Source organism: Drosophila hydei, unplaced genomic scaffold (genome assembly GCF_003285905.1).
Source record: "Drosophila hydei strain 15085-1641.00,03,60 unplaced genomic scaffold, DhydRS2 tig00008114-arrow-pilon, whole genome shotgun sequence".
NCBI lineage: Eukaryota > Metazoa > Arthropoda > Insecta > Diptera > Drosophilidae > Drosophila > Drosophila hydei.
Window position 1 is genome coordinate 2498913 of NW_022045827.1, and position 13536 is coordinate 2512448.

The 13536-nt window shown below is 39.3% G+C and overlaps 1 protein-coding gene across 3 annotated transcripts in view; it reads left to right on the forward strand.

Moving 5' to 3' along the window:
• The window catches only part of LOC111599073 (transcription factor SPT20 homolog), a 40178-nt gene that overhangs the window by 24334 nt on the left and 2308 nt on the right, over positions 1 to 13536 (forward strand). For 2 of the 3 annotated variants that reach the window (XM_023314601.2, XM_023314602.2), the window contains 4 exons: positions 5831 to 6198; positions 6834 to 7043; positions 12607 to 12787; positions 12855 to 13533. In XM_023314601.2, coding sequence (XP_023170369.2) covers positions 5831 to 6198; positions 6834 to 7043; positions 12607 to 12787; positions 12855 to 13533 — 1438 coding nt within the window. Of the gene's footprint in view, positions 1 to 5830; positions 6199 to 6833; positions 7044 to 11783; positions 11934 to 12606; positions 12788 to 12854; positions 13534 to 13536 lie in introns of those variants that run through there. The other variant, XM_023314603.2, reaches the window with a different exon arrangement.

Sequence of the window (13536 nt, forward strand, 5' to 3'; positions counted from 1 at the left end):
CTTGGAGGCATTAACAACAAATTCCCAAAGCACAAAACATTCTGAGATCTGACCTAGAGCTCTGGCCACAGAGTCAACAAATAACATGTATATAGAAAAAAATATATGTGTATATGCATATATCTATCTATATCTGTGTGTCTTTATGCCAACATCATTTTTGCATTAGCATACCCTATAAATCAGCTGAGGCTTTATGGTTTTTCACATGCGAAAGAACTCAAAAGATTAAGATTTTTTAATGTTATGCAAAATGCCTGCGTTTTTCTCTAAACTAAAATCTTTTTTAGAGCATAACAGATTTTCCACAGTGAAAATAAGTTAACTGTATTTTCTTTTCCGTTTCTCGATTTCGCATTATTCATCAGATCTCATATACAAAATGTCGCTTGTTTTTTTTTGTGGGCTGCCAACCGCAAACATATAATATATATTATTATTATTATGTGCCGCCTCTATATACCCCTATATGTATATGCTATATATGCCTCACATATAAAGAAATTATGAACAGTTCGCCTGTGACACACGTTCGGAACCCCTTGTACTGATTAATTGGTAAATATTATATTTGCGTTTGGCTTTGAATTCGTTTCGACTTGTTTATTGTGCCAAATAAAGTGAATAATATGAAGCAAAAAGCGACGCGCGCGCTCCTAACTTATCTAAAAATAGGCATTAGAACTTGTGCCAAAGAAAAAAAAGATAAGCAAAAGGAAAAAATGCGACGCTTCGTTTGCTTTCAATTTGAGTTGTGGAAGCGGCGACCTTGAAACACCCAACGTCCAGTGTCGTAGAAATCCATTTCCCCATGTAATGCAGAACAGCAAAGAGCTGAGCTAATGCTTCTCTCTGCTGTCAGTTGCCAGATGTCTTCGTCTTTCGTCAATTGCTCAAAAGTTTGCCTTCAATCATTCATCTCTTCGGCCAGGTTCATCTTTCTTTCTCTGATTGACATTCAGCAGACATTCGTTCATTCGATACCTTTCATCACATTTTTGCCTCTTCCTCTTCTTCTCTTTCTCGTTCTCTTCTATCTGACAACTTCTTCCGCTCTGCGGTCACTTTTATTAGTTTCTTTTCGCCACGCATTGTTTACAACTGCAAATTGTTTATAAAATTTCTATTTTTACATTAAATAAATTTATAAAAAAAAAGCAGCGCACATTTTATTTATCACGTAAATTACTAAATTTACTGTTATTTATGCCAATTTTCTGCAGAAAATCTTACTTTATCTTTTACTGAAATTTTTTAAGTTTCCTTTTATAGTTTTTTTGTGTCTTGATTAATTGCTTTGTAAATCTGCAGATCTTGGAAAGGCAGTGTTGGACAAGTTCAAAGAGTAATTTTTATAGCATTTGATTCTGGGCTCTACTCTGAAGTGTAGTAAATGGAAGGAGTAGAGCTGTATAGAGCCATAGAAGTGCATAAAAAGCAGAGTTGACAAGTTTCAAAGAGAAACATGAGAACAGTGTTGAGAAGGTTAAAAAAAACATGAAAACGAGAGTTGCACAATTTCAAGCAGAAGTTTTTATTATACGACGTAAAGCTGTTTGCTATAATAAGCCAAATTGACAGCTGTCAACTACTTGTTTTCTGCATAGTGGCAACGCCAAATTAAAAATCGAAATGCAAATTTCGCCATAGTAAAAACAACTTTTAAATTAAACAAATTTTTGATTTTCTCAGATTATGATGTCAGCTATGTTTAGTCAACTTATGTGATAAATTAAGATTTCCCAATTGAAGAATATAATATGTATATATGCTAGTATATATGTGCATTACTTTTACACATTTTGCGCATTTTTTCTCTCTTAAGCAATTTGTATTAATTCCACTTGACGCCCACAGTAAATGCCTCGACTCTTCTCAATGGGGCGATTGTCCACACTAACTAGTGCCCGCTCTCTCTCTCACTCTCTCTTTCTCACTTACACTTAGTGTCTCTCTCGCTCTGTCATTTGCACTAAGCAGTTGGCAGTTAAATTGCAATTAAAACAGTAAAACGCAGCTAAATAAACGGCGGGGAGCAATAAACCTAGGCTCCCCCTAAAGGCTAGCCTCCATAGCTCACCCTCCCTCCCACTCTCTGTCTCTCCCTCTCATTCGCTGGAAACTAAACAGAAATCTGACGTTAAATTTTCAAGTGAGTTTTTATTATTTTCGAAACGCAGCTAATTGAAATGCCAGTTGCCAGTTGCCAGTTGCCAGTTTTTTAGTTTTAAAAATTTTCATTTAAAGCTTTTGGTGTTTTATAGTTTTAATTAAAGGCGTTGACTTGTTTTTTGTTGTTGGTTTTGTGTGTTGCACTTTTGTGGGTCGCCATGGGCCAAGACAGGTTGCATTTTCCAAATGTGGCTAAAGCAACAAATGCGATTGTGAATGCTCATGTGAATGCGTATGTGAATACTTCATGAAGTTCACTCACTTAGGCGACTGCTGCTGCTGCTGCTGCGGCCTAATGCCAAATAAGATATTTTGGAATTTCAAATATGTGTGTGTGTGCATTGGTCAGTCAACGCTTGACAGCGCCTGTCAAATAGCTAAACATCGGCCCACTGTGCAGCACAGTGTGCATGGACAGCAGGCGTTGACACATGTTGATTTCTAGCTGACAAGCTGAAACCAAAAACCAAAAACTGAAAATCAAAAAACCCAAAAGACCCTCATTATGAGCTTGGCTGACCAAACATATAGAGCTAATAGAATAAAGAATAATATAGCAGAGCTATAGCTCGAAATGTATAGACTTAATGTGAATAGATTTAGAGAGCGAAGAGAGCAATGGTCTATGAAAATAAAAACAAATAGTAAAAATATAGTAAATAAATGCTGAAATTGCTTTTTTAAACCTGCTCAAAAAGTAAAGTTAATAGTGAAAAATAACAAAGTAACTTAGGTTTCTAGAAAAACTCAAGTTATAAAGAGGTTTTCAAGTAAATTTTTAAATAATATAACCAAAGATAAATACAGATATTTAGAACTGATATTTGCTAAGTATAAAAAAGTATTTTTTAAATTAATAATCTTAAATATTTAGGTTTATTTTTTATTATATTTGATATTTTTATGATCAATAAAAATAGATAAGGATAAAGATTTTTAGCTATGGTAAGCTAAAGATTTTTGATCGAGAATGACAATTGGTATTTGCTTGTTAAATGATAGCATGTTTTTATAGAAAAACAAAAAAGAAAATTCAATAAAAATGTTGCAAATAATATATATATATATATATATATATATATATATATATTCCTATATTATTCCTAAACCAAAAAATAAAATATGAATATATTAAATATATTACATATTTTAACTGAGTATTTTTTTATAAAAATTAATTTTTTTCTATTTTTTATATTTATTTATATTATTGTTAATTTTATCTACACTGTAAAGCTTAAATGTATTTATATAAATACAATCCTTTCGTTGTATTCCTCCACTCTAAACTCTACTTGGACTAATTTGTGGCTCAACGACGAAAATCTATTAAATGTAGGGAAAGTCCACACGCACAGGCAATGCGCACTGAAAATTCTGAATGAAACAGGCGACTGGGTTTTTCCTGTCGGCCATAAAAGTCCAGTCACAAAAAGGTGGGAAAAAATGGAAATGAAGGAAAATTGTTCGGCCTATTCGAGCGAATAACTACTGAGGTGGTCGGTTAGCTGGTCATAAAACACAGTCGCCGCTTGCAGCGGCCGCCCATTGCGCTCCTGTCAGCGACTTGTTGCACGCAGCGCAGATCCGTGAGAACGCAAAATGCGGGAAAATTCTCGCATGCACCGTCCAAGCACAGTCAATCAGTCAGTGTCATGGCTAATATATATATATATATATATTTAATGGCGGCCTTCGGCAATCGAATGTCGCGTAACTAATGCCATTTAATTGCCTAATTGCCATTCCAGAATTTTGGAATACCAAAACGGGCGAGTCCGTCATCGTCGTGTGCCAGACCCAAGTGCACCATTCTCAAGGCGTGCGTCGTCATTGAGTTAGCGACGCGCGACTCGCAACTTGCAGCTTGCAACGTGCAACAGGCGACTTTCACATCAGGTGTGCCATTGAGACAAGGTCTTCTTACCATTTATTGCTAATGGTCGTTAGGGAATTGGCTTAGGAATTTTGGAAATCTGACTGCTAAATAAAGGGAAATTCCTAGTGAATAGTGAAAAAGTTAACTTAGCAATAGAAAATTCCTTTATTATCATACACATTTTGTTAGCCCTTATTATCATTGTTATAATCAATACCAATATCATTAGTATTGTCATCATTATCTTTATTATAATTGACTTTGTCATTGTGATAGTTCTTATCATTGTCATTGTTATAGTTGTATTTAAAAATTGTATTTATGGATTATATTCCGTTTATCACTATCACTATCTATATTAATATATTTATAGTTATAGATATTGATATTGATATTGATCCATATCATTATCATTATCATTATGAATGTTTTGATCATTGTTATTTTAATCATCTTTACAAAGACAATTTGTATTATTCCTTATCACTATTATTTCATCATTAATTATTCTGCTTCTCTTAATTGTCATTGTCATTAGCATTACTTTAAATTTGTATTCTATAATCTCTGCCTTTCATCGTTAGTATTAACACTTTTAGCTCTACATCTACATGAACTATCGTAAAACTCTACACAACTTAGACCCAACAACTTTCTGTCTGTCCATAGTTTTTCCCCACTTAGTTTGCTTGGTTTTCTGTTGTGGCTTGTGTTTGGGCTTAAGTTGACCAGTTGACCAGTTCATTTAATTGGCCACTGTCAGCGCCTCATCGACAGCCAATTTGAGTAATTGGCTTAATGCTCAGCGGCATTTTTTCCTGCACTCACCTGTGTCAGGTAATTCAGCGGCAGGTTTTGCTAGAGGGGGCGTGCCGCAACTAAAGGAGCTTACAATAAATAATTTTCTATAAATGATAAATTAATAAAAATTGTTCGCTACGAAAACATTTAAGCAATCATAATTATATTTTTTACCTCTAACATTTACAAACACCAATTTTCATATTAAGAAACTGATTTACGAGGAAGAAATTCAAGAGACAATTTACAATTTATGTTTCGAGCATGTTCAGGTTGTGCTGGTACAGGTTGCACTGGTTGGCGTTGACAATTTTGTATGGCACTTAGCCATAAGTGGATGCGGTAACACGACCAAAGGCTATTATTTTGGCGCGTGCGCTGTAAGGAAGTCGTGTAAGTTATGTTTTACCTGCAGAGGACGGAAGGGAGGCGAGGGAGAAACTTGGTCTACAGCGAGAGTAATGACTGTAGAGGCGATAGACTGAGGATCGTCGTAGGCTAATGGAACGCCCATTGAGTTAGCTCAACTTTGAAGCAATCGTGTCCGTCTCGCTCTAACCCGTTCGTCTCTGATCTCATCTGAAGTTTTTCATTATTGATGAGGCTTTTGCTTGCTGTCTCCAGAGGCCTCTAACCCCATTTGTGGGCGTGGCCACGCTCGCACCTATAATAATCTGCGTAATTGATGAAGACATATTTTTTGCTGTGCTTTCGCTTTCGTCGGCTCTACGATTTCATGTCTGTTGTTTGTCATTGAGATTTATGTCCGACTGTCTGTGATCCCAGACAATTGCTGTCAGCCACCGCAATTACTCATCTGAAATGAGTGAACTAGCTTTGGTGAACTGACTCATCATTAGCTCATCATTATTGTGATTGTTATCATCAGCAACTTTCTCTTAGCTCTTACTTAATCCATATTTTTATATATTCGACAAGCTAACTCACGTTGTGAACTGTTTCCGTCCTCAATTGCAGAATCGCTACGTTCCGGTGTGGACCAAACGGAACTGCAGGAGCTGAATGGACTTGGCCTGTACTTGTCCTCCGGCCAAACGCCGCGTGACTCCAAGCGCGTCTCCCTCAATAATGAGGTGGCCTGCGTTTGCGGCACGGTCAACAGCAGCTGCAGCTGCGTTGTCGAAAAGGCGCCCAAGGTGAAACGTTGCGGCAGCCACACCCCAGAGCCAGCAAAAGCCGCAGAGCCAATTGACTGCAAGCTGGAACAGCAGCAGCAGCAGCAGGCGCAGCAGCAACAGCAGGAAGTGCAATCACAAACAGATGAACAGCTCCAGGAGGCAGCGATTTGCAATGAAACCCCAGCCACAATATCCAGTACAAATGCGGTAAGTATCGAAATACATATGATGAGCTATATATTATATAGAATACATAAGATAATTTGTAGTATATAAAGCATATTATGTAGTTGATATAATAATTACTTTAAGCTAGCTCTCACAATTGCAGAGCTCATTAAAATGTCTAAAAGTTTTGTCGAAATTTATGCAAAAGCAAGCAGAAGAAGGCGTGGCTAAGTCCCTAAATTATATATACATATTACTGAACAATGCGGCAAACTGAGTTGATATAGTCATGTCCATCTGTCCAACTGCATGGCTGTCTGTCCTAGAGCTAGAGAGCTAGTCATGAAGATACAGAATCTTCGTGTAAATGAACTGATCTCTTAAGCCTAGCAAGCTAGAGAGATGGCTACTTGCAGGGTATCTTTTAGTCGGGCACTCTTGACTGCAAGTGTGTATTATTTATGGAAAGCTTAGATATTCTTTTATCTCTGTTGAATGCGCCCATTCAAAAAGTATTTTAGACATGTGTCACAATTGTGATTGAAATTAAAAATCTAACAAAAAAACAAGCAATGAAATTAATTGGAATATATAATATATAACATAATAATTAGATATTATCTACATGGCATAACTAAACGATTTGCATCTCTGTTTACTAACTGCCCTCACAGAGTCTTAATGACTCCCAGAGCACAGCCACATTGCAGCCCAGTATGGTCAACATGGCCAGCAAATATCCCGGGCTGAAGCATTACTTGGATAATGGCTATTTGAACTATGAGCGTTTGGCCAAATACTTCGAGGCGAATAGCGAATGGCAGAAGGAGAAGGAAAGCCAGACTGTGGGCCTCACCATTGTCATCCAATTCATGTGCAAGCAGGTGAGTCTACGTAGAGTTTTACAAAAGTTTAAAACTAAATGGAAAACAATAAAGCAGACGAATGAGAGAGGGTTAATCAGACAGAGAGAGAGAGACAGAGGCGAGGAGATTTAACGAAGCTAGCGCCAGGGATTGCCCGGCGAACCGAGAGATTTCCGAGAGTCTGGCAGTTTGTCAAAAACTTTGTTCAGTTTTATGCTCGACTGCTGATTCCCTTTGTCCTGGCACAAGCCTCAGGTCTCACCTGCTCTAATAAAGGACCGAAATCTGCGCTGCAGAAATTTGCGTTAAGCTGCGCTTAAATTTGAGCTAATTTTGTTTAATTGTTGCACCGTTCGCTAAGACCCTCAATCCCTTGAAACCGGATCCGGCTCTACCAGACACTGAGCCGGGGCCACTTTTTCTGTTTGCACTAATTAAAATTGGCAAACGCAAAGTTTTGGCCTGTTTTCAAATTTTCTACATGCGGATGCCCAGCTCTATATAGATAGATACCCGGCCAACTGCTTCGCATCTTTTGTGTTTTTCCTTTACTTATTTTGTGAAAGGGTGTGAGCTCAGCTTTTGGGCCTTCAATTAATTGTTATCATTCTCAATGCGTCGGGTTATTTCTGTGAACTATCTTGGCCACGTGTGAGTTTTAACAGTTTCCACAGCCCTTTGCTCTATAAAACTCTATGGAGGTGTCGAAAATGTAGTTCATAAACCAGCATCAATTGTCTTTTAATTCGTTCTGGTTTAACTCGGACTACCTGCTAGCCTAAGCTACCTTCTTTGGGCTATGCAGAAGTAGAACATGCTGTAGATGCATAAAGTTTAACAATATACAAGTTTTTTAGGGCTATTCGATTGATTATACATATGGTGTGACAACTCTTAGCTGATTATGAAATACCCATAGAAAAGAATCGGACTTTCCTTGTTCGAATGCTCTTGAAGCACTACAGCTTAATGTGCATCTGAAACTAGAAATGAAATCATATTCTGTCCATCAGGTCAGGGTTTTCATATTCTATTCATATTCTCAACTGGCTTTTGACGTACCGGAACAGCACAAAAGGCCATTGCGATATTTGCTAGGATTACTCCATAAGTCTAATAAAAAACAAATTTAATTTCTATCCGAGGTATCATCTGTAGAATTTATGGAATAGTTGCTCTACATCTGCTTTCGTCCCTCTCTCATTCTGCCGCTTTCCCGGCAAGTCTCTTACAGAGAACTATAAATATTTATACATAATTTAGAGCAGACAGATCTGATCATATTTCTCAAACTTGACCCAACTTAATAAATTTTTCTGTGATGCGCACAGTTTTTGAGCTACCTGTGGCTGGCTTTGGTTAGCTATTAAATATCAATAACAAGATCATAAAATCGCGACAAACATTATTTTAACATTTGCAAATATCGCGCGCTGCGTCGCATTGCTCTCCCCTTTATAAATCGGTTTACGATGTTGTTTGTCTGCTGACTTCGCAACCGCAGAAGGCAGGTAGCGCAGCAGCAGAGGTAGCGAAAGAGGAAAAAACAATTCGAGAGTTATGCGCCTGCTTCTATCTGATGCACAATTGCGTAAATCCTTGCACTGGATATACCAAACGGCAACTCATATGCTTACGATAAGTCAGTGAAGTAAAAGAGGATATAGAAACACAAATCTATTTGCAAGAAATTTGAAATGTATTTGCATTCAAAAGTTTCCCTTGTGTTGGATAATAGTTGCTAATCGGGAAACATGTTGTATGGACTGCCATGAATAATGAAAGTATGAAAGGACAAAAAAAGTATTTAACAACAGGAAAAAAAGAACAAAGAACCAGACTGCAGAAAGAAAGAGATGAATTATGAAGAATAGAATCAAAATCAATTGAAATCTATGAAAAAGAATGATATTCTCCTAAATATATATATCTAGAAGCACTTTAAAATAACTCCAACTCTACTCTGAATATCCTAGCCGCTAATCTCTAAATGACTCGATTATGTTTTGTATTTCCCCCCTTGAGCCGGTGGAAACTTTTCACAACACGAGGCGGAAAAAACCCCTTAAAATCCCATTGATTACACAACAGATTCGTGCTGGTAGTTGAAAATGTTGCCGCAATGTTTGGCTAACTTGTTGCATGCGGTTGTTGCACAAACACTCAACACGCGGCGCAAATTTCAGCGGAATTTCTCGATGACCCAACTCAAGAAATTGTTGTTTTCCCACTAAAAGTCTCAACGGCTGCTGTTGCTACATAAATATTTATTTAAATATTATGATCCACTCAGATTTCGGATTTCATATTTCACACTGCAGTGTGAAAACCAGGAAAATGCCCGAACAAGGACATTCGTTTATTTGTGCCGGATATGTTGAGAGAAGCGCGTTTTATTGAGGACAAATGCAAAGGACACGACACGACTCGCGTCGCTCAATGTCACAGCTCACAGAATTGCTCTAGAAATTTCACAATATCTAATTGCTATTTAGACGCTGCGAGTCTGTCAAAGGATTAAGTGCAGTCGGCGAGTGAAGTGTCCTGACGTGTCCTGGACAGCATGAGTCACATTTTAATTGCAGCTACTCAGGTAGTGCAGCGACGTCGACGAAAACGAAGTCATGAACTAGACGCAGACACGTAACGACATCCAAATTATTAATCATGTCGCCAGACAACGGGCGTGCGTCTAGATTATATGTATATCAATGTCGGAATCTTTTTAATATGCAGATCAACTTGTCGCGACTATTAACTGGCTGGAGACAAGGAAACTAATGAACGCGTGAGAGCAGTTAGAAAGAGAGCTGGACAGAGAAAGAGCGAGAGCAAGGGAATATCAAGAAGAGTTAGAGAGAGAGAGAGAGAGGGGAGCTAGAAAGATAGTTGGAGAGAGAGCTGGCAAGAGAGTGAGAGAGAGCTGGGGAGAGAGAGCGAATGAGAGCTGGAGAGATAGATTGAGAGCAAGTGTCTGAGCAAGGGCTAAATTAAGTTAGAGAAAGAAAGAGTTAAAGAGAGAAAGATTTAGAGAGACATAGAAAGAGTTAGAGAATGAGAAAGAGTTGAAGAGAAATAGAGAGTAAGAGTTACAGGAAGAGCTGGCAAGAGAGAGCTGGGGAGAGAGAGAGAGCTGGAAAGAGCAAGTGTTAGAGCTCGGTCAAAATCAAGAAGAGTTAGAGAAAGAAAGAGTTAGAGAGAGAAAGGGTTTAGAGAGACATCGAGAAAGAGTTAGAGAATGAGAAAATAGAGAGTAAGAGTTACAGGAAGCAAGGCAGAGGGAAGAGTGATAGAGAAAGAAAGAGAGAAAAAAGAGAAGAGATAGAAAGAGAGAGCAAAAGCAAGAGAAGAGATAGACAGAGAGAGAGCGGTAGAGAGAGAGCAAAATCAAGAGCAACAGCAAGAAAAAGCATAAAGAGAAAGATACACAGAAAAAGAAAGAGAGAGGAAAAGAGAGAGAAATAGCTAGCAAGAGCCTAGATATGGAGATGTTGAGCAAGGGACTATACGGAACTAGATTCTAGACTTTGTATACATAATCTATACAAGTCTTACAAGATTAAGCTGTAATTTAACAATGCCCTATCTTTGTGATTCATACAATTCATATAACTATTGTCATTATATGACGTCTACTGCTCTCAGATTTCATGCTCTGTGTTAGTCAGAGATATATTTAGTCATATTCCAATAGTATCTAAATAATGATTAATTGTAATTTGTCTAGTGTTAAAGTCGATTGCTTCTCGTTGCTCGTAAAAGCAGCTGTTATAGAGAAGCCAAGCGCAACAGAACTTAACAATTGGAAGCTCCCTAATGCAACTACATTTAACAATACTAAAACAGAGTCTAGTCTTTGGGTATTACTATGCTATGGAAACTGAAGCGTATTGAGGCAAATGCCGTTGCAATCGAATAGATTGAATAGTTTCCAATGAAATATGTTCGGCTAAGTATTTTGCCTCTTTCATGTATAATATAAACGATTTTGATTAGGCTTCTACAACCACGGAACGATTTATGCACATTCCTAATCTTAACTTAAGTTCTGTATAAATCTCCTCAAAAGCCACTTGAACCACATCAAATTGAAACGCTTCAAAGAACAAAAACGTCTCTTGACTTTTCATTAGATTCATATTGAAACGTGAGAATTGCAATTTGAACTAGAGCTAATCAAATTTAAGAGTCAAGTACTCGAAGGATTCAGGCTACTGGCTTGCTATGCCCTATGTGTAGTGCCAGCAGAGGCGCTCAGACTTCGACACGCGTACACCCAAAGCGTAGCAAGGGAGGTGCGCAAATTGAAGTGCATTAATACAACCCTCGAGGGACGCCCCAAAATGTAAGAGGATTGTGGCTCAGTCTCAGTCTGTGACTAATTTTTTGGTTATACATTTGATATGTGACCAAACCACATGAGGTAGCTCTAAGCCAGACGAGTCGAGGCTCTTGAGGCGTGGACCGAAGCAGCCAAAAACGCCCTTCGGTCCACCGAGGGTTACACCCAAGATTTTGCAAATTTTTCATATTTTTTTCTTGCGCTTCAACTGGAATAAAAATTGTAAATCCTTTTGCGTTAGTTTTCGCTAGTTTCTAAATCCCCTGTAAATATTTGGCTCGCCATTTGACCTGGCTGCAGGTTTGATCCGCGCAGTCCCTTCCAGCCGCTACCTGCGCGCTATAAAAGCAGCCACAGAAATCGTCCTGTCGTCAGTCTACTTGAAGTATTTGTCGTGTTCAACACGTTTGTGCTCTCTCGTTTTTACAAAAATGTTTGACAATTTTGTGTTTCCCAACGAAAACCTATTCGCCGAAACGATGGACTTTGATTTGATCAGCTGGACGGGCAGCATTAACAACTATATGGATAATATCGCAACTGCCACGCAATGCGAACAGCAACAGGTAATGGAACTTGGAGCTTAGATAGATAGATGTTCGGTTTGAGTTACTTTAAAAAGATGCCTTAATACTTTGCTATGCTTCGAGTGTAACTGTGAAATTGTTGGTTACTATTTCCATATTTATGAGTGGAACATAGGTGTATATTCATATAGCATAGGCAAATTCTTTTTGCTTTTATGTACAAAGTTCTTGAATGAAGTGGTTGAAGAATGAATGAAGTTAAGCAAATAATTCCCATATGGAAAACTAGCTGAAGAATGATTTTTTATATAGGAAATACCTTTCATCTGCAGCATCACTGAAAAACTGCCTTGATAATCTGGCAACTCTCACTCCCTTAATCGAAACCCAAGCAGGCCACAATCCTTAAGTCAAATTCAATCGTAATTGATAGAAATTCCTGAAAATAACTTCATTAAACTTTATTTAAAAAGTGCTTAAAAAATGTTTACTAGAGTGCATAGTGCTTAAGCTGCAGATACCTCAGAATACTTCTCTCGTCGTAAAATGTATTTCCTGGCTTTTATGGCCCAGGGAAAATTCCCATCGTAAAGCCATTCGCGCGAACAATAACCCAAAGTGCGAACTACCAGAAAAACACTTGAAATGCCAATAATGGCAGGTAGCCAAAACCTTGAAGAGATCTCACTTAATTTTGTTATTTGCTTTGCAGATGGAAATTCTGAGCTGTCAGGAGAGCAAGGCGAAGATTTCGCTGGAGGAGACAATGGCGCTGCTACAGCAGACGCAACACAGCTGCGAAGAGCTGCGTCAGCAGCTGCGCGAGAAGGAAATCGAGTGGTCACAGCGTCAACAGGAGTGGGAACATTTGCAGTTCAAGGAATTGCAGCAAGGTAAGCCTAACATAAGACCAGAGTTCGATCGACAGCTAAACTAACTTGACAACTTCCTCTGCTGCAGCACATGAGAAGGTTCAGGAGGTGCAGCTGCTTGCCAAGGAGCGTTTCCGTGAGCTCGAGTCCCAGTTGGCGGCCAAGGATGAGGAGAAGAAACAGGCGCTGCAAACGTATCACCAGGAAATCGCGCATCAGCTGCGCCACAAGCAGCAGCAACTCACGGCTGCCGAACAGCAAGTGTTGCAGCTGCAGACACGCCTGCAGGAGCACGAAGCAGCGGAGCAGCAGCTGCGCGAGAAGCTGACACTCGCGGAGAACGTACACGCCCAACGCCTGTCCGAGGGCGCCAAGCGCGAGGAGGAGCTGGAGGAGCGCATTAAGAAGATTACCAAGGAGCTGCAAACGCTGCGCGCCAGCACCGAGCACAATGAGCGCGATTTGCGCGATCGTCTCGCCTTGTCCGAGGACGAGATCAGTGTGCTGCGCAGCTCATCGCAGCGTCGTAGCCCGAGCAGGAGCAGCGGCCACGTCGACGGCAGCGTCGAACTGTGGCGCAGCGAGGCCGAGAGCCTGCGTCACGTCCTCGACATGAAGCAGGAGAAGATCGCCGATCTGTCCAAGCAGAATGGCGAGCTGAAGCGCGAGAACGAGGAGCAGCGCAGCATGTGCAATCGCCTGACCCTGCTTGAGTCGCAGAATGAGATGCTACGCACCGAGCTAGAGGCCAAAACCGAAAGGGAAAAGTA